Raw genomic sequence first — 22,380 nt, forward strand, 5'->3', positions numbered from 1 at the left:
GAATTTGCAAAAAAGTATTGAAAATGCCCATATTTCTAGTTCTCATGTTCTAGTGACTCTCTCTCTCTCTCTCTCTCTATATATATATATATATATATATATATATATATATATATATATATATTATGTGCATCAAAACCGTAAGATCAATTTTAAATTTTTTTAGGTAACAAATTTATGGACTTATGAATCTTTATAAAAGCCATGTATCTCTCTCTCTCATATATATATATATATATATATATATAATATTTGCTACTAATGAAGATAAGGAACTAATGAGCTAGAAATCATAAGGTGAAGTTGTATCGACTCAATCTAAACACATAAATGTGTTCAACGTGGTTTGTTTGCAAGTATCAAGCCTTGGGTTGTGCTTTTCTAATGTAAAAATGTGATCTTTTGAGTGACAGAAATTTTGGCACATTTTGAGCCGTTGATTTTTGGACCCTTTAAAAACCTAATTACTTGTCATCATCACATGATTCAAATGCAATACTTTTTCCTATCATGTTTCTTTGTTGTGAACTGGTGTGTGTTCAATACGCAGCCAAAAAGCTCCAGGATGTGGGCACATTTATTAGCAGTTTACTGGGTGTCGTTTGTTACGTTTTACATACTATGGAAAGCATACAAACATGTCTCTGAGCTAAGAGCGGCACGATTAGAAGCGGATGAAACTAAGCCCGAACGATTTGCAGTACTGGTTAGAGATATGCCTTCTCTTCCTCCAGAACAAACACGTAAAGAGCAGGTCGATTCATATTTCAGGAGGCTCCATCCCGATTCTTTCTTTAGATCTATGGTGGTCACTGACAACAAAGAGGTACTACTTTTCTTCGCTCCTTCCTACATGGAATATGTATAAACTAGGATCTTGCTAAGAATCATAGTTGCCGTTGTTTTTGCCTTTTCGGATCAATCTGAACCTCTAGATGTGTTTATTATAGTTTACTCGGTAGAAAACAAAAACATGTATTAGATGAGGTATATTCAGGTTCAAATTTGTTGAAGAGATTTAAAATCAACAGCTCATGTCTCACAGTGACAGAATATTCAATCAAAACATGTATTTTTAGTAAATAAGCAATGACAAGTATTTATTACAGGCCAACAAAATATGGCAAGAGCTGGAAAGTTGCAAGAAGAAACTTGCTCATTCAGAAGCCGTGTTTGCAGAAAACCCGAAAACTAGGCCGCAGCACAGGACTGGATTTCTGGGACTCATTGGTGAGAAAGTTGACACGATCAAGTACTGCAACCAGAAAATCAAAGAATTAGCTCCAAAGTTAGAGGCCGAACAGAAGACCACCGTCAAGGACAAGCAGCTCGCTTCTGCTCTTGTGTTCTTTAACAGCTGGCGAGCCGCTGTATCTGCCTCCCAGACCATCCATGCACAGATGGTCGAAAAATGGACGGTGACGGCAGCTCCTCAGCCTCGTGAGTTGCTGTGGAAAAATCTATCCATCCCATATTTCATGAGGCAAATCAGGCAGTATGTGATCTATGGCATTGTATTCCTCGTCATCTTCTTCTACACGATACCGATGGGATTTGTCTCTGCATTCACCACTCTTTCGAATTTGAGGAAGTACTTGCCTTTCTTGAAGCCAATTGTCGACCAACCGACGATTAAGATGGTGCTGGACTTTATCCAATATAGTCGTTGGGAGTGTTGGGACCTCCCCAACTGCTATAATTATAGCTGTTGGGAGCATCCCAACTACTCTTTTGAGTCTTGTATAGCCTATATAAAGGGGGTTAAATCCCCTCTTGTATTAATCGTATTTCGAGTTGTTCCCAGTTCAAGGCACTGGAAGCAAATTTTTTTTTTTAAGAAGAAAGGAATATATCTGTTAATTAAAGATCAGAATATAATCAATCTTAAGGGGTAGATGGCGAGGTATCACCCAGTCTCAGTCCTCTAATTGTTCGAACAATAGAAAAGGTAGGCCTGTTAAGATGTATTGATATAAATTCACTTTTATATATATATATATATATATATATATATATATATATATATATATATATATATATATATATATATATTTATATATTTGACTGTTTCTCATTGTAATAGGTTTTGCCCATGTAGGGACATTTTAGTCTTTTTACATGTATGTAATAGGTACTGCCTATTAGGGGCAGTTTTGTCTTTGTGTATATTTTTTCATTTTATTTTTTATTCTGTCTTTTCCCTCTTGCATGAGGGTATATTGGACTTTATCCAATATAGTCGTTGGGAGTGTTGGGACCTCCCCCAACTGCTATAATTATAGCTGTTGGGAGCATCCCAACTACTCTTTTGAGTCTTGTATAGCCTATATAAAGGGGGTTAAATCCCCTCTTGTATTAATGCTTTTTCTTAAGCATTTTCTCATAATAATGATCATATTATTTTTAAGTGTGTGTTCTTGTATTTGCTATTGTGAACTTTTATATTTGCTATTGATTAGCTTGCGTATTGTCCCTTTGTGGACTTGTGTTTGAGCACTCTCTTTTGACTCTTGTATGCCCTTGGTGGCTCTTTTTGTATTTCTCTTTCTTTCATTACATGGTATCAGAGCCATAGGCTCTTGGGATCGCGTGATACTTCTCCAAAGTTCGTGGTTGTGGCAAAGAAGGGATCTTCCTTGAAGCCATTTGTTCGTGATACTTCATTTCTCTCCTCCACACTTGTTCGTGATAGTTCATTTCTTCTCTCCAAAGATAGGCAAAAAAGAACTCATGACGGTGGTCACATTCAAGCTAAATGACTCAAATTACCTAATGTGGGCCGCTGCTATGGAGAACCATCTTAAAGGCAAAAAACTATAGGGGTACGTAAGTGTCACTACATGTGAGCCACATCTCATACTCACCAAAAAAGATGGAGATCAAATCAAAGCCCTTGATGATGAAGAAAGAGAAAAAATTCTTAAAAAACATCATATTAAGGTGGAAGATTAGGAAGTCGAGAACGCTCAAATCCTATCTTGGTTCCTAAATAGCATGAAATTTAAGATAGCCACCAACATTGTGAAGTTTAAAAAAGCTTGTGATGCATGGATCTTTCTAAAAAACATGTTCATGCAAAAAGACTTGGCACGACAATATTTCCTTCAAGAGAAGGTTCAAACTATAAAACAAGGAGATAAGAGTGTGAGAGATTACTATGAAACTCTCTCTCCTCTTTGAGATGAGTTGGCCTTGCTTGAGCCTAAATGGGAAGGCACGTGCATTGAAATGAGGCGAAAGTAATTGGAAAAGGAACAACTCTTTATGTTCTTATTCAGGTTGAGACCCAAGTTTGAGCAAATTAGGTCCTCAATTTTGCATAGGATTACTACTATCTCACTTAACGAGGCCCTTGTCGAGGTATACCAAGCTGAAACTTGACTTGGCATGAACAAAGGAAGTGAGGAAGTCCTTGTCGTGTCAAGACCCAACAACTATGTCAAAACATATAGACTTCATTTTGGGAGGAATAACAATGGTAGAGTGAGGAGAATAATATGCCATTTTGTAATGAACCAGGACATATCAAACCAGAATGTCTCAAGCTTAAGAAGAAGGTGGCAACTGTTAAAGAATCATCCAAAAATGGTGAAGAAGCAAACAAGAAAGGAGGAGACCTTAAGGATACCATCAACCAATTAACGGAAGCACTTCAACAATTCCTTAAGACATCTTCAACTTACTTTTAGTGTCACCGTCTCCACATCCTCTCCTCCCGATACGTTTTCGATACTTGATTTTGGTGCCTCCTCTAGAATCTCTCTTATCTGAATGCACTAAACCCTTTTATAGTTCATATTGTTTCTATCGCCGATGGAACTAATTTGAAAATCAAAAGCATTGGAACCTTTAAAAATATTTCCAACAGATTTCTTCATGTCATCTTTGTCTCCAACAGATTTCTTCATGGATACGCCGTTGAGTTTGTGAAATCAGGTCACTGATGTGAGAATGCAACCCCCGCATTTCTGTCAATCCATCATCGTTGCGCCTTTGTAGTTGAAATTCCCAGAGCTTCACTTTTTAAGTGTTCATGAGGAGAAAACTATATTCTCTATGCTCCTTCAATCATCCTTTCATCTTACTTTTGAGAAATCTGAACTTAACCATCAGTCTAAATCCCACCTATTTGCCTTCAGATGGCTGGTTCCACTAATGCAAGATTACGTCCCTTAAATCCCTCAATCCACAGACACAAACTTCAAAATGATACTTGTTCTGACCTTTGACCCAGTACTCCATTGCAGCATGATCCCTCCATGGTCCAGATGTCAGCATTTAAGGATTTTGTCCATTGAGTTTTAAAAGGCACCATGTGGAGCAACTACATAGGAAGGAGTGTTGGATTCTTCCCTATTGTGTGGATGTTTTTGCGGGTGTCAGAAATTGATGATCAAATAATGAAATGATCCAGTCATGATGTCCGAGTTTCTAGTTTGTTCTGTTGATATGTCGATGGTCCATCCAGAATAACTTATAAATGGGTTTAGTTCATCATTACTTTATTATTTGAAGAAGTGAATTTGTGGGTGCATGCCCACCAAAACTTGAAGGGAAGTTTACTAATTTGCACATGTAACTCGTCATCTGAAAAAACATTATTCTATGCTTATAATTCTTTAAGGGATGCAATCCAAAATGTTGCCTTGGTTTAGTAGAAACCTTGGTTAGTACATGTGATATTCATGTGTATATTCCAGGCCAAAACATTTTGGCATGGATTTCCTTCTGTGATTGTTCTGTTATTTATTATCCTTTATATTTTCTCGACAGTCTAACAACTCATTTCTTGATCTGTCTTAATAATCAGGTAGTTAGCTATCGAGGAGCAATCAGTAGTTTGCGAGATCAAGCAAGTTACAAGCCTAAGGTTCCTTCTGTGGCAGTTCATTATAAACTCTGCCAAACTTTCAATTTCCAAGAATTTCCTTCGCTGCCAATTGAGGTGAGCTATTTCTTGGTCACAAATAGCTTTTCACTTATGAATGCACTTCTCTAGGTTAATTTTACATTTATAGATATAGTAAAGAGTAATAAACCAAACCTAGTTTATGTATATGGATAGATGTGCTGGCAACCTATGCTTGGTTCCAAACCAAGCTCTGAATGAAAACTTGTTTAGGCATGCATTCATTAAAATAGGAAAGTATGGTTACACTAAAGTCGTGCCCAGATTCTTTCTTGCCATCTCTGCTTCTCTGCTATATACCACTGTTCTCTCTTTTGCTTCATGATTATACTATGTCACATGGGTGCGGGGGTGCGGCAAAAATATAGAAAATTATATATATATATATATAAAGTTTGACATAAATGACCCTGGGTGCGTTGACTGCACACAGGGTCAGGTTGACCGCATTGGGTGCGGGTGCGGCACCTAGTTGGAGAATCCCTGTGACATATAGGACAAAAAAATTTTCTTGGCAATTTTTTTAAGTCCGAAAATTGGACCAAAATGACCCTGGGTGTGTTGACCGCACCCGGTGCTCGTGTCGACGCGGGTGCGGCACCCTGCTAGCCCCCTGTGACATAGTGATGATATGATTGTTCAAGATCTCTAATGATAATTGTCAGACTGAATAATTTAAAAGCTGTCTCAACTTTTTATTTTGAAAGGAAAAGTTACTATATAAGGAATCCATTATGCTACCTTATGGAAATTTGTGAACTTGAAGGGGGCGTTTGTTGCATCCCCACCCAAGCGAAACCACTTTCTCTTGAGAGGGAAACCCAGGAGGGAAAGTGCTTTAGCATGAGAGGAAGCGTGAACTGGCTTTGATAGGAAAGATGTTTTTTTGCATTCATTATGTAGACCCTACGAAGATGTTTGTTTTACCCCTCTAGGGAAAGAGGCTTCCTTTCCTATGAAAAAGGGCCTCTTTCATAGCAAAGGGCATGAAAGAAACACCCCAAAGATAGTAAAAAGAAGAAAAAGATAGTACTTGTCAATTTTATGGTAAGTTTGTTTAATATGCTAACCAGGTGCATGGAAATAGTTAACAAACCTTACTGCAGCAATGACTACACCTCCTTTCTGTTTATTCTATTTTATTTTTTTGAAAATTCTTTTTCTGCAAGCAAAGGCTAACTTGTGTGTAGAATTATCAGCAAGTTGCCTTTTTTCTGCATTTCTATCCGAAGTTCTAAAGTTTTATGACCTTGCAGGTCAAGTACCACTTGCCAGAGGAGGAGATAGCTTTAGGGCCTAGCTGTTGGTTGTGGGACTACTTGAGAAGGAGTGGAGCTTCTGGATATTTGCTTCCACTTTCAAGCGAAGCAGATAGTTCTTCTGTAGCAGCTATTGTTGGATGTATGTGCCAGCTGATCATGAAAGGTACACTGAATATTTGCATTTAACATCCTCATGTTTATCTAGACCATTCACCATTGTTATCTTTATATCCAGACTTCGTCATGCATTATATAGCAAGGGGACACGTTCTCTTGGATTAGTGCATTGGCTTATGCAACACAACTTAAAACTTATTAAGGGGGTGGGTACTTTTGCAATGTGCTAGTAGAATCTAGTGAGACCAATTTTTACATTTAGAACAAATCCCTCACTAAATGTGAATATCCTAGAAACTGGCTAAGATAAAAAAAAATGAGATGTTCAATTCTTTGGTTGAATTGCTTTGAGGGCTTGTGTACCAACTTTGAAAGTGAATCCCAACCTAGGTTAAAACGGGAGTGGGAGATGGTTCCCCAAGTCAGAAAATGTGGTTATCATTCTATTTTCCTTTTTTTTATGACATTAATTCTTTCTTGTGTCAGTTTTAGCCACTTCTACAATGACACTCTATCCTACTGTTTTTCATAGTTAAAATTTTCGTTGGGAGCAATCCATAGTTACCTTTCTCAGCTGGCAAACATTTATTATCCATATCTCTTATAGCTCAATGACTGCATATGCATGCAGCAATTGCGGACGGAGATGAACAAGTTAAAGCTGATGCTATACGTGTCGGTCAATACCATAATGGCGAGCTCCCTCATGACAGTAAAGAGTTCAGTAGGCGCATTTTTTATACCGTCTACATGGGAACAGAAAACAGGTAAGATTAGCACTTTTTAGCAATACACTGAAAATAGTGATATCATGATTTTATGTCATCTTCTAAAATGTTTGGTAATGTGATCTGTGTTAGATCTGTATAAAAATATAGTTATATATATTCATGGGGAAATGAAAACCTCCCCAATGGAAAACCCTCCCAAACCTCCCCAATGGACGTTTTATTGGATTTTTGGTGTTTTTTTCAAAATTCTGGCCGTGCAAATGTGATCTATATGCTTGTTTTTATCGGAATCAGTTCTTGGAGCATTTGATTCTGATGCATGGATAGGTTTTTGTAAGTTTCAAAATCAATGGCGTACAATTTTCATAAACTTTTGAGGCTCCGAATACCATTTTTTCTATCTAAAATTCATGATCCAAGTGTTGATTTATAGTAAATCAATCATGCTGAACACATTTGTACGGTCAGAATTTTGAAAAAAAATACCAAAAATTTTCCATTGGGGAGGTTTTCATTCCCCTATATTCATGTGTGTGTGTATATATATAGGGACATTTTGGTATTTTCCCTTTTGTAATAGGGTCATCCTAGTAGGGGCTGTTTTGTAATTTTGTTTTTTGTTTTTTAGGACGACTATTAGACCCGCTTTACTATATGGTACGGAATGTTGGGCTGCCAAGAGACATCATATTCAAAAAATGAGTGTAGCTGAGATGCGGATGCTTAGATGGATGTGTGGAAATACAATAAAAGATAAGATTCAGAACGAGGAGATACGTAAGAAGGTAGGTATTGCACCCATTGAAAATAAGATGCGAGAGAATCGTTTACGGTGGTTTGGACATATTCGGCGAAGGCCTAATGATGCTCCAGTTAGAAGGTTGGAGAAATGGGAAAATATATTAGTTAAAAGAGGTCCGGGTAGGCCTAGGAAGACTTGGATGGAGATGATAGGAAAGGATATGAATGCTTTGAACCTCACCGAGGACATGGCATTGGATATAAATGATTGGAGGAAAAGGATTCATGTGGAAGACTCAAAATGAATTTCTTTTTTGGTTCATATCGCTGACCCCAATTGTTTTGGGATGAAGGCATAGTTGTTGTTGTTGTTTTTTGTTTTTTATATTTTGTAATACATATGATTGTTGGAACAGCCAAACTAGTCGTTGGGGGCTAGCCCAACGACTAGTTGGGCTGCCCCCTTTCTCTCTCTTTTGTGCTTATATATATAGGGGACTTCCCCTTGTAATCTTAATGCTTTTCTAAGCATTTGTTAAGTGAATAAATATATTTTTTTATATTGGTCTCTTGTTTGGCTCTTTGAAGCCTTTGTATGCACTTTTGTGCTTTTGTATTGGCTTTGCATTTGTGTTGTCCCTTAGTGGACTTGTATTTGTGCTTAAGCATATTGTATTTTGCATTTCTGCTTGTTTCAGTATAAGAGCTTCTTGGGTACTTTGACCTCGGAACATGGTGATCAATCATCCTCGTCATGGAGCATGAAGCAAAGAGTGAACTCTCCTTTAAGCTCAATAGAACTAACTATATGATGTGGACAGTTGTAATGGAGAACCACCTCAAAGAGGAAAAACTTTAGGAGTACGTGATGGGCACTACTCCCGAGCCTCTACTGAAGCTCACAAAACTTGAAGGAGGCATAGAAAAGGCTCTTGAAAGAGAAGATCGAACCAAAGCTATTTATGAACATCAAATGAAGATAGAAGATTGAGAAAACAACCATGCTAAAATCTTAGCATGGTTCATGAATAATGTGGATATTAAGACTTGTGCTAACATTGCCAAGTTTAGAAAGGCAAATGAGGCATGGTTCTTTATGAAGGGTATGTATACCCAAAACCCCAAAAGGACCAAGACAATATTTCTTGCAATTGAAGATTAGAAGTACTAAACAAAAGGTCATGAATGTTTAGGACTATTTTAGTGCCTTGTCCTAGGGGTGGGCATCGAGCCAGCCTGGCCTGACCTGGGCCCATTTAGAGCTTGGCCCACCGGGCTTTAAGTGTGGCCCAGAACAAAGATTGATCGATTCTTAATGGGCTCGGGTTTGAAGAGCAACCCATGGCCCGGCCCAATGGGCCAATGTGAAGCGGGTTGGGTCCAGCCCGACCCGACCCAAATCCATTTGTAAATAGTAATAATTAATAAGTTTTCAACTTTCCATGTATCCAATTAATTATCTTTCTAGTTTTCATAAAATTAATATAACTAATTAGGTAAATAGTAGTTACCAAGGTACTATGAAAATAGTTAATTTTTATATTATTAAAAAAATAATAAATAACTCAAGCCCATCATGCCTGCTCAGTTGCCCGTTGGCCGGCCCAGGCCCAGCCCACGCATATAGCAGGTCGAGTTTTGGTCCGGGCCTAAAATCTTGGCCTAAACCCGACCCATGGTCGGCCGGGTTGGCTTGGCCCATCAGGCGGCCCGACCCGTTGCCCACCCCTACTTTGTCCTCTCTATGGGATAAGTTGGCACTCCTTGAACCTAAATGGAAAGTCTCCATTGTTAAAATATAGTGTATATATTTTTATACATAACTGATATACGTATATTTATACAATATACATATATCAGGGGTATTTTGGTCATTTAATGACATATAATATAGTACAGTCCAATAGGGACTGTAGAGACTTTTTTGTTTTTTTATTTTCTGTTTTTTGTATGTCAGTCAATATGACTGTTGGACTGCCTCCTTTTCATTATACGTGAGGCTCTATACCACTCTATGTAATACAAGCTTTTCTAAGCTTATTGGCCGTTATATAAAAATTAGTTTTTTTACATTGTGCTTGTGTGGAAGTTGTGCCATTGTGTTATCATGGAATTTGTGTTTTTGTATATCTCTTTTATGAGATTGTTATCGGTCCATTAGAGATCATATTGTATTTGTGCACTTGTTTTGCCCTTTGTGGGCATTCTGATTGTGCACATCTTGTTTCATTACATGGTATCAGAGCTTATAGCTCTTGAAGTGTTGAAAATTATCTTGGGATTGCTCTCTTTGTGGTGGTGATCTTCAATCTTTAGTCTTCAAACGCAAACCTTCTTCATTATGGGAGAAAGAGATTTCGCCTCCATCACCTCCTACAAGCTTAACGAAAGCAACTATTTTATATGGGCTATCGTAATGAAAAATCAATCAAAGGTAAATAGCTTTGGGGGTTTGTTAGTAGAACTACTAATAAACCTCAACTTAAATTAACAAGAAGAAAAGGAGATCAAGTCAAAGCTCTATCCGAAGGACAAAAAGAGAAAGCTTTGCAAGAATACCAAAACAAGTTGGAGGATCGAGAAGCTAGCAATGCTCAAATACTTTCATGGTTCATGAATACCATGGAGTTCAAGATCACCACTAACATCATCAAATTTAAAAGGACATGTGATGCATGGATCTTCTTAAAGAGCACATTCATTCAAAAAGATATGGCTAGGTTATATTATCTTCAAGGCAATGTGCATAATACCAAACAAAGAGATAAAAGTGTAAGAGACCTTTATGGTACATAATACCAAACATTCATTTGGGATGAACTAGTTATGTTAGAAGCAAAATGAGAAGATTTGGCTATTGAGATGAGAAAATTACAACTTGAAAGAGAAAACCTTTTCTCTTTTCTATATGGTCTCCGATCAGAATTTGAGCAAGTTAGGTCTTCCTTGTTTCATAGGACTTCGACTTCTTCTATAAGTGAGGCTCTTATTCAAATTTGTCAAGAAGAAACAAGACTTAGAATGCACAAGTCTAATGACGAGGTTCTTACCGTATCAAGACCCGGAAATTTTGTAAAAACTTATAAATCACCTCACTTTGAAAGAAAATTCAATGAAGGACATAATGGGGGAGGATACAAAGGAGGACACAAGGGTAAAATTACTTGTCATCATTATAACATGAACTCTTCTAACAGGGCACTGCACCCACAACCATGCAGGTGTGACACTTGGGCACGACTTCCTTTATGTCAGGTGAAGTCAACCACATTGAGGTCCATTTTTATCCAAAAGTAGGTTCAATTAAACCTAATCAAGTCTAGTTTTATATATATACATAAATGCACAAACATGCACATAGTTTTAACTTAAAACTGTTAAAAATTATATTTATATATATACCCTCCCCGCACCCTCGCACCCAAGTTTTTTTAAAGTGTTGCATCGCCTCACCCGTATCCGCACCCACACCTATGTGACATAGAAAATAACAAAAACAAAAAAAATACAAGAAAAGAAAAAGGATTGATGTGCCCCTAATCGGCACAACCTATTAAAAAAGACAAAAATACCCCTAGAGGGTATTACCTATTACATCATTAGAAATATATATGTACAATATGAAACTATATATATATATATATATACAACTTAATACTCCCCCTCAAACTTACGATGTGATATACCGGAAGTTTGAAAATACAAAAGGAATCAATAGGAAGGATCCAAGTCTTCAATGATAATCTTCACCAAATGCCTGCATCGACTATCTTCATCTTCATGATGCATCAAAAATGAAATTTCTTTCTCAACCCATATCATCTTTAAGAAGCTGCAGAGAGAACAAAACAAAGGTTCCAACTACACAAAAGAAGATATCTTAACCAAATAGTTATAAAGTTTCAAAACAAGTATATATTTTGAACAAGAATAATACTCAAGTAGAATTTTCAAACAAAGCAGCAATAATTTTAAGATTTTAGAAACATTAGACAATCATTAAGAAAGATAAAAACAAAACAACAATAATTTTAAGATTTTAGAAACATTAGACAATCATTAAGAATGATGAGAGGAGCATACCTCAAAGATAAATTTTTATGAAATCAAATTTTAGACAATCATATACCAAAAATCAGCATATTTTTCAAGAAAACATAAATATTAATCATAAGAGAATTTGATCACTAAAAGACATAAATTATCAAGAAGAGATAAACAATCATGCATAAATAATATCTCAAAGTTTTAGAAAAGCACTTCAAATGAAATAACAAATCATCAACTATACTAAGCAAACACGACAACATGCATATAAAATATAACAATTCAAAAGATCCTTCAAGAAATGAGGAGTTAATTAAATTCATGCATACAACAATGTGAACAAGATAATCAATATTAAACACACACATATATATAACATGCAATTAAAGCATATTTATTGAACATAATAATGAATGAGAACAATCTCATAAATCACAACCCATTAGGATTCATTTACACAACCTATAATGGGTTTAAGCACAAAGGACCAAACAACAATCTTAATATATATATATATATATATAGAGAGAGAGAGAGAGAGATTATCGATGAAATGCACATAAGATGCATGATTTATCAATAAATATTTTTTCATACAATGAATTAAGCGATCTGCTTTTATTGAAACATAACTAACTCTTTAAGAGATAATATCTAGATAGTAACTACAAGTTGAGCAAGTTCATCTAATTTGATTTACAATAGTTATAGATGACATACTGATACTGATGGTCATATGGCTGCATGTCTTAATTGCATACTACTGTGCATATGGCTGCACGTCTTACCTTTTTGTGAGTGATAATTTTCCAATAAGAGGTCATTTCAAATGTATCGCTTCTTTTTTTTCAAGGTTACCATGGATGTAACAGATGGAAATCTCTTTCTCTCTCCATGTGCTGTGTCTCTGCTTTCCAAATGGCTAGCTTCCTAATTAAGGTGGATCATGAAATTTTTTTCTCATGATCTCCAGTGTTTATCTTGTGATTTGGATGAGACAAGAGCCCTCTGAGACTTAGTTGTTTCATCTATGCAGTTCTGAGGCTACTAGGCTGCGAGCAAAGGTCCTCTCTGATGAAATTGGCTCATATCATATTGATATGAAGATTGACATGGTTATATCCGCATTGATCTCCTTGTTTCACACACTTTCTGGGAGGAGGCCCTGTTATAAGGTACTAATCTGAATATTTTATATTTTTGAGTTCTTTTTTCTTTTTAGTTTTTGGGGTGTCCTCTTTACATGAAAAGTTCATTCTGTCTTACCTTTATGGGCTTATGGTGAGCGCTTGTTGATGAGTGCTGTAATTTGTTGACTGAGTCTATCATTTGACAGGAGATTCCAATTTCCTTTTTATTTTCTTCTCTTTATTAAAAATGATACTGATGTGAGCTAGAATAAGCTAAAAAAGGGATGTTTGTTAAAAAGATGGTTCTTGAAGTCTCTCTTTGAAACAGTTCAGAAACTTGGCAAAATGGTATATGTCCATTTATATGACATGGTTGCCTTGGATACCTTGCCTATACGTGTACTCCCTACTTTCTTCAACATCATCCAGACGAATAAATTTCAACTTCAACCTGTGCTAAAGACTGCCTTTTGTCAGCGATTTTTTGACCCAAGTCAAGTTTTGGTACCATTTGAATCCAATTTTAGTAATGCCATGTTTCAATGAACTAAGGACATGCCTAAAGGACCTGAACTTGCAAAACTATGGTCCTGTTCACAACAGCTTCTCTAGAACTAGAACACCCTGTGTTTTCCTTACTGTACGCATCCAGTCACCAGTATCAATGTGTTGGTTACATCTTAATGAGGCAGTTTCTCAAGATATTTAGGATTTCCTTATAAATCTTGGGAAATGCTCAGGAAGTTTTTTCCATTTAAAAATGATAATAATAAACAATCCAGTGTAAGAAAAATAACTTAATTTTTAGAAAAGTTTTCAAAATATCATTTTTAGGTGTATAAAAGTTTGAAAAACAACTTGTGAAAACACCATGATAAACCGTGTTAATATCATGAAGCAATATATTTAAATTGGTGGTATTTTGAAAAGATCATGATAAATTGTTTTTCTATTATATAAGACCATGGTGTTTTGAACATATCGATGACATCTGTGTCTATGGGGTTGTCATAATTGAACACGGAGAAGCCAACAGAGAGGATATTTGGACCATAAACTAACTCATGTCTTCTGTTTTTTTTTTTAAAGAAAGAAAATTGTATATTAATAAGATGGAAGAATTACACCGTTACCAAAAATGATGAGGTATCACTCTCTTGTCTTAAGAAAGTAAGGAAGTAGGACAACCAAATACAAGAACAGCGACAGCTATGAAGCTAGAACCAAAGACTGCTTACAAAACTATTCTATTCTTCCCTGTCCAATTCAAGTCCATACCCGGCCTTAAACCAGTGGTAAGCTGGAGCTCTTTCTTGACTACATGGATTTTAGTGGTTGCTAGAGTATTTCATGGGTCAATCAACCCCTTATCAGGCCATAACATTCTTTACTTCTTTCATGTCCATGTCTGTTTTCCTTTTCTGCATGTGTGCACATTAATGTGTTTCATTTAATGTGTTGTTTCTAGTCTAGTTGGGTCACAGCATTAACATAAGCCTTCTTTAAAGGTTGATGGTGGCTCAAACACGGAGAACCTGGCACTGCAAAATATTCAAGCTCGAGTAAGAATGGTCGTATCTTTTATGCTAGCGTCTCTCATGCCTTGGGTTCATAACAAATCTGGCTTTTATCTTGTGCTTGGGAGTTCAAATGTTGATGAAGCATTGCGAGGGTACCTAACCAAGGTGTGAATTTCTACTACCATTTGTTATACATCCCTAATATGCATTTGATGGGGCAGTTGTATTTTTCTTTATTAAGTCTCCATCGTTCTTTTTCCTTTATTGAGTCTCCATTGTTCCTGTCATTGAGTTTTTTGTGTGATATTTTTCATTTCCTGGTGCAGTATGATTGTAGCTCGGCTGATATTAATCCAATTGGGAGTATTAGTAAAGTGGATCTCCGTGCATTCCTTCGCTGGGCTTCTGTTAATCTTGGATATACATCTTTGGCAGAAGTCGAAGCAGCTCCTCCAACTGCAGAGTTGGAACCTATCCGTTCCAATTATTCCCAGGTCTTTCTCTTGACTGGTTATAAGATATTGTTACTATTACTATTTCCCCATGGCATTTCAGTTAAGTACGAAAGGGTAATGCATTATTCGGAAAGCGTATAAAACTTCTGACATGATTAATTATTTGTGGTTTCATATTTCATGAACTGGGGGAGGGGACCTTTTCCTCAAGCCATTCCTTATTAATGTTTTTGTTATCATGTTTGAAGTGTCATACAAGTGTTAAGGGAAGCGTTGTGAGTGGACATTATTGTTAAATGACTGAAGTTTTTCTTAATTATGCTTGTGCTTATAATTTTGAATTTTACTCAAACATACTTTTGAAGATCTCAGTCAGCGAGGAAAAAAGACTTGTTATTTTGATTGTGTTTTGTGTTTGTATTGAGCTATCCTCTTCTGTGTATCAAATCATGTATACACCTACAGTACACCTTCTGACAGCTGCATAATACACACCTACCCATTTCCTTTTTGATGAATAATGCTGTGGGGTTACCCCAAAATTTCCGTTCATTGGAAAGGTATTTACACAGTATCCATGAGGAAAGAGTCACTAGCAGCCTGATGATCAGGTGGCTTATTTTTCCAATACATAAAATTCCCCACCACAATATCTACAGAGAATAAATAAAAAATCAACAAATCTGGTCCCTTAACAAAGACAGAAACATCCAAAATTTTGGATAGGCATGACAAAATACTAGATGAATTATTCCATTTGCCCTTCCAACTGTCTTTAAAACGCCATCAATTTCCTAATTGGAAATAATCTGCAACTTAGTAGATTGGATTTGATTTGGAACGTAAGAAAAAACTTTATTTCAGTCAAAATGAAATTGAACATAAACCCTTGAATAGAACCTACTGCTGTGTCTGAACTGCAAAAGCAAATCTTTTACCAGAAGACATCGCCCAACCAGCTAACTGCAAACGAGTACAATCGTACGGTGGAGCAATGTATTGATCAATAACTGGTTGTCCATTTAACCAGATTTTAACCGGAGTTAGTTCAATGGCCACTTGATTTTCAATATAATTTCCTTATAGGAAAACCAAATTTTCCTCAATGCTATCAATCTCCCAACCTGTGTCATCATGCACGACTTTATTCCAAATAAATCATAATATCCAAATTACAGTATTGAAGACAGCTTTGCAAGATTCCCAGTCATCCAGCTAGCTTGGAATTTCTTGGAAAACCACCACTTGATTTGGCAACCAATATTTGAGTTGAGAACCCGCTTGACTCCAAACTTGTTAACAGCATCCTTCCATGGATTATAACAGCCACATTACACTTAAAAGCAGATGATCATGATTTTCTTCCGAGCTTGTACACAAGTAGCATCCATTTGCCGTAAATATACCTCTTCTCTGAAGTCTATCAAGAATTGGAAGCCTATTAGCAACTGCTATATAAAGATATAAACAAACCAAGATTCATGAGGTATCTGATCCTTAATCCAAATGAAACGTCTCCACTGTTCTTTAGAATACGATGCCTAATAAAATTCTAGCATGCCAATGTTGAAAAAAGTGTTTTGGAATCTGTATCAGAAAGGAAGACATGCATATCGTACTATATCATATTGTATCATAAGATATAGGAAAAAACACATTTAAAAAATTACAAAAAAACAGAAAAACACTAAAAAATCAGGAAAAATAGAAAAAAATGCAATAGGAAAAAAAATTAAGCATTAAGATCAATTAAACATAGATGTGCATTAAGCCATTAACATCAAGTAAATTTCATTACATAAACATAAATGTTATGAAAGTTCATTACATAAACTTGTATAATAAAATTATAAAATACATCAGTCATTTTCATCGAATATTCATCGAATACCGGTGGATGATTGTTTCAAATATTTGGGATCTATCATTCAAAAGTATGGAGAAATTGATGGAGATGTAAATCATAGGATAAAGGTTGGGTGGATGAAATGAAAAAGTGCAACTGGAGTGTTGTGCGATCGTAGAATGCCATTGCGGTTGAAGGGAAAGTTTTATAGGACGACTATTAGGCCCGCTTTACTATATGGTAGGGAATGTTGGGCTGCCAAAAGACATCATATTCAAAAAATGAGTGTAGCTGAGATGCGTATGCTTAGATGGATGTGTGGAAATACAATAAAAGATAAGATTCAGAACGAGGAGATGCGTAAGAAGGTAGGCGTTGCACCCATTGAAAATAAGATGAGAGAGAATCGTTTACGGTGGCTTGGACATATTCGGCGAAGGCCTAATGATGCTCCAATTAGAAGGATGGTGAAATGGAAAAATATATTAGTTAAAAGAGGTCAGGGTAGGCCTAAGAAGACTTGGATGGAGATGATAAGAAAGGATATGAATGCTTTGAACCTCACCGAGAACATGGCATTGGATAGAAATGATCGGAGGAGAAGGATTCATGTGGAAGACCCAGAATGATTTTCTTTGTTGGTTCATATCGCTGACCCCAATTGTTTTGGGATGAAGGCATAGTTGTTGTTGTTGTTGTTTGTTGTATTCAGTGTTCTCCATCAGGGATGACATCTTTGTAATGAAATAGAAAGAGAGGTGCACACACAAATCCACTATGGGATGGTGCACATAAGCCACTAAGGGCTAGAACAAACACTCAAGAACTCACAAGCCACTAATGGGCATAACACAAAGACATAAAACATATAATTTTATTATATTAACAAATGCTCAAGAGAAGCATTCCCACAAAGGGTTCAAGATGTCCTTTTAGGCTAAAGAGGGACTAAAGGGGGGCCATTATAGCTGTTGGGGAGCCCCAACAGGTATATGGCCTAAAGACCATAATGCCCTTACATAAAAAAGGAAAGACAAAAAAGGAAAAATAAAAGAAATAAAAAATATCAAATCTGCCCCTAATGGGCAGGACCTATTACACATGCAGAATTGCAAAAGAAACCCTAGTGGGTATTACTTATTACAAGAGAAGAAACACACACACACACACATATATATATATATATATATGTACTATATATATGTGAACAATAACATATACACATATTTAACAATCTTGTGATAACTGGGCAACATCTTGTGGTGGCTGTGCATCAAGTCATGCCCATTCCCTTCTATTTACTTCCAAACTAGTAAGAATCTCAGCCCGTACATTACTTAGAATGTTAGGTGAGTGATACATTCACATAAAGTAAGTTTGAATGCCTACAATGTGCAGCTTAAAATGATACAAGCCCCAGTGATGCCATCTCAAAGTAAAAATGTGAGAGAAAAGGATGAAGATGCAGTATGGTGGGCCTCACTATTCATTAGTTTCCACTGATGAAAAACTCATATATTTCATTTTTTACTATGTTAACAATGAAAGATATGAAGTAAAATTTATTAAAATTCCTTAAGATCTGTAATTACAATAATGTGCATAAGAAAAAAAGATATGTCTCTAGTGATTGCTTTCTCATGTTCGTCCTCAAAGAGCTGGAAGTAAATCTTCATCAGACAAAACTCAATTGCAGATGAAGGTGACAGTCTAACTGCATTAATGCCCTCAAATGGAGGGCTTACAAAAGAGAAAGTAGCAACTGAAGAGCCAGATAGCCTGAGGAAAGTGCAAGCTCTCACACATTCCTGCACTACTTATGGTACCTATAAGATGCATACATCAGATTTCTGTTTTAGCAACTATTTAGTTGTTTGTCTGATTTTTTCACACATGCCTGAGGAATTTATTTTCAATCAAATGTGCCCATGCTTGTGTTCAATATTGTATGCCCTTTATGTGATCAAACCTGGACTGAACATAAACTTGAGTGATGCCTTGACTCAGACAGGCGATTAATCTAACTGCATGGACACATTGACCTATCTGGTTCATTTGTTGACCTGTGCAAGCCGCAGATCAGTTACTTGCAAATGAATTTCAAAAGCATGGGTTTGCAAGCTATCAATATGCCTCATATTGGCCCCACTGGTATCAAACTTTATCTATATTGCCCTGTGAACATCCAATGATATTGTTTTGTGGTAGAGGGAAACACTTTTTGTATGCAGGATAGTTTTTATTTTATCATCTGTTTGTTCAAATGGTTTTCAACTAGAATGACATTTGTATTGTTGCAGATCAAGGATCAGCTGATCCCATAATTAGTAGATGGATTTACATTAAACTTGTCAATGCAGATCGCAACAAATACAAAGACATGATAACATGATAGTTGATGGAAATGAAATAATTTGCTTTTTCTATTTAAAAAACTAATTCGACAATAAGTAAGATTGAATAAAAAATGTGAGTTCATGGTCTAACGTTCTGTCTTTGTGGCACAGTTAGATGAAGTGGATATGGGCATGACATATGAGGAGTTATCATTCTATGGACGGCTTAGAAAGATTTTCCGATGTGGCCCTGTCTCAATGTTTCAGGTTACTCTCATAAACTCAGGTTATCACAGTTTATTATCTAGGTTGTGCAACAACCCTTCTTATGATGACATAGTTAAATAATATTATTTTTACTTATTATACTCAGATTGTTTGAGAGATGAAATTATCTTATTGTTTTTTCTTATTATGTGTGCACATGTAAGCACACACATGCATTTATGACATGGAATCGATCAACTGTAGCAAACATCAAGGGATCAAGTACTCCTGTGGACTAACTTGGTGTGGTATCCATTGCAGTGGATCTGTACCTGATGGAAAGGTGTTCATAGCATTATAATTTGGTTAATGTCTGTTATTTATAGCTTTATTTTTTATGTTTTAGAACCTTGTTCACACGTGGCATGGTAGGCTTACTCCTTCTGAGGTTGCGGCAAAGGTCAAGCACTTCTTTAAGTACTACTCAATGAATCGGCATAAGATGACTGTCCTAACGCCATCATATCATGCTGAGGTATTTTCATGATGTAGATCTTGACTGACTAATTATTCAATTGTCTATGCTTGCATTCTATGAAGTATATTCAGCTTAGATATAAGAGACTTGACTTATTTTTAAAATGTGGAAACTAATATCTTTTGGAATAGAAATTCTTATTCTTTTTTTTCCTTCAACCCTCCAATGTCTTTAACTCCATATGGTTTCATTTTGTTTATTTCATTCGACTTAAATTTTTTCAGGTTGTGCTCAAACATTTGCCTATTTTTTCTATTCTTGAATTTTTAAGTAAGGCTTTCACTAATCATGGAAAATTAAGAAAGACAACATTGTTTCCTGCAGAGTTATTCACCAGAAGACAATAGATTTGATCTTCGCCAGTTTTTATACAATACAAGGTGGCCTTATCAGTTCCGCAAGATTGATGAACTTGTACAGAAAGGTGCAGCTGGCAGCATCCCTGTGGTAAAACCTAAGGAGCCAACAGACTTGGAAGTTTCCATGGTCCATGCAACTGGAATGGGGGTTGCAGCAGCTGACGCTGGAAACCCGAGGACTGGCTTGTAATTTTAATAGTTTGGTAGGTATTTTGATATCTCTGCTTTTATGGGGGTAATAAGATGTAATTCATGCAACATGTTGTTGACCCTTATCTTTCTAATTCATATCATGGTAGTTGCATTTGGTCTTTCTCTGTTTCTTTCTCAAAAGATTTTGGTGTCTGAATATTTTCCCACGCATAGATTATTCTTTTCTTCTCTCTCTCTCTCTCTCTCTCAGCCTTCTCTTTGGACTTTGGTTGGAGCTGATATGACAACCTTATGCCAAGGATAGTGGTGGCTAAGGCACTTGTTTGGCTGGTATATTTAAAGATAGATGGATGCAAGTTAATCTTAGCAAATACAGCATCAGATGGTTGAAGGGCATCTTGATAGAAATGAGATTGTGAACATGCGCTTGAGTTCTAAGATTATCCTAGATTTTAGGTCTCTAGTCGGAGTCCAGCCCTGGAAAAGCCAATATCATTTATTTAGTTACTGTTTTCTTTGGTAAATGTTGTCTTTGTGTGGCTTTTGCTTTTTTATTGCCTAAATTTGCCACCGACTCACAGTTTGGTCAAGGTGTCTCGAGGTAACGAAAGATAGCAAATTTATTGCTTTTCTTTCAGTGAAATTGCATGATATACGCTTCTATTTTTTCAATCTTAGTTAATAATGATGCCGTATTTTTGCTGGATGATAAACGACCTTTGGCCCAATCTACTGTTTGTCGCTTATGTTTGATATTTGACAGTCAGACAGAGTGTGAACAAGAGCTATTGTTGTCATTTTCTCGATTGATCATTAAATGCCAATTTTCCTTTTCTCTTTTTGAAATGAGGGATGATCAGGCGCAATCTGATTGAATACTTCTAGTGTGCTGCTTAGAGATGTCAATGGATTGAATTTTAATCCAACTCTGTTTAGTAGGATTTGGTAAGCTAAATTGATATTCAATTATAATTGAATGCGGATATGGTTTTGATTTTTTTTCCTACCTAATTTGACAAATATCCAGATTTGATGGATATATGAATCTGATTATGTGTAAAAAAACTGGATATGGTATGAGCTTTTCACCATCCCAATTTGAATCCGAATTCGAGTACTTTTAGTCAACATTCAATTAGTCTAATTTGGTATTGGCCACATCCGACCTGAATCTGAACCATTTACATCCGTAGTGTTGTTGCATCTGATCACCCACCTTCTTTGGTAAGAGACAATCAGTTGTGGGGCCCAACAGCAGATGGTGTGTGATCAGGTTCCGGAGCACACCAAAAGTGTGTGGTCACATTGCACCTGATCCGTCCTCCTTATGAAATCTAAGCAGGCTTTTCTTGAATCTCCCATTCATTCGGTTATTCTTTCAGTGAATAGCATTGCCAGCATTTATAGGTCACAAGGACAGCAAGGTCCACGTGCATAGGCATATTTCTGTTTGCAGTATTGTAGGATGCCGTGGCGTGATGCATTGGTTACGATGTTACAGGTCCAGCCGTTTGATCCTGAGTCTACCCAGCTGGTTCACTTTTTCGTAATTTTTTTCTTAGGAACTTTGAATCTTTTTTTGTGTTGGTCTGTTTGATCAATAAGTAAAGAATGATAGATTATTGGATCTTTGAACTTGTTTCTCTTGTAATTTATTATTTATTAGGGTTTGGGATTGGATTGGGGTCACCTCGGGTCAGTGAAAATCCTATGGGCTGGATTGGGGGCTCCTCAATTTGATGCGAGTTGTAACGGGTTGAATCAGAACAATGTTGATTCTGTGTAAAAAGTCCATGTATCTTCATGGGAATTGAAAAGTTTTTTGAACTTAAGGGATTTGAAAAGTCAAACTCCTTTCCCAAAAAAGTAACTTTATGAATCCATCAAATTTACCTTTTTGACTTAAAAAATCAATCATATATTAAAAAATATTATTTTTAAGGCTTTTTTTTTAGTTATTTTAATATGATTGAATTCATCTACTGTTAACAGCAATTAATTTATTGTTAGATTAATCCACATATATATA

The 22,380-nt window shown here is 36.2% G+C and overlaps 1 protein-coding gene across 1 annotated transcript; it reads left to right on the plus strand.

Moving 5' to 3' along the window:
• Positions 1 to 565: 565 nt before the first annotated feature.
• LOC149831291 (glutamine-dependent NAD(+) synthetase-like) lies at positions 566 to 20,513 on the plus strand. Its single transcript, XM_090012984.1, has 11 exons — positions 566 to 826; positions 1,110 to 1,640; positions 2,568 to 2,681; positions 6,166 to 6,334; positions 6,920 to 7,055; positions 12,844 to 12,982; positions 14,446 to 14,622; positions 14,784 to 14,951; positions 19,266 to 19,361; positions 19,708 to 19,836; positions 20,164 to 20,513. Exons 1-11 carry the CDS (start codon positions 566 to 568, stop codon positions 20,386 to 20,388), a joined length of 2,145 nt encoding a protein of 714 aa, XP_089869110.1. The 3' UTR covers positions 20,389 to 20,513.
• The last annotated feature ends 1,867 nt before the right edge of the window (positions 20,514 to 22,380 follow it).

This window comes from Nuphar pumila, chromosome 7 (genome assembly GCF_984573655.1).
Source record: "Nuphar pumila chromosome 7, dmNupPumi1.hap1.1, whole genome shotgun sequence".
Taxonomy (NCBI): Eukaryota; Viridiplantae; Streptophyta; class Magnoliopsida; order Nymphaeales; family Nymphaeaceae; genus Nuphar; species Nuphar pumila.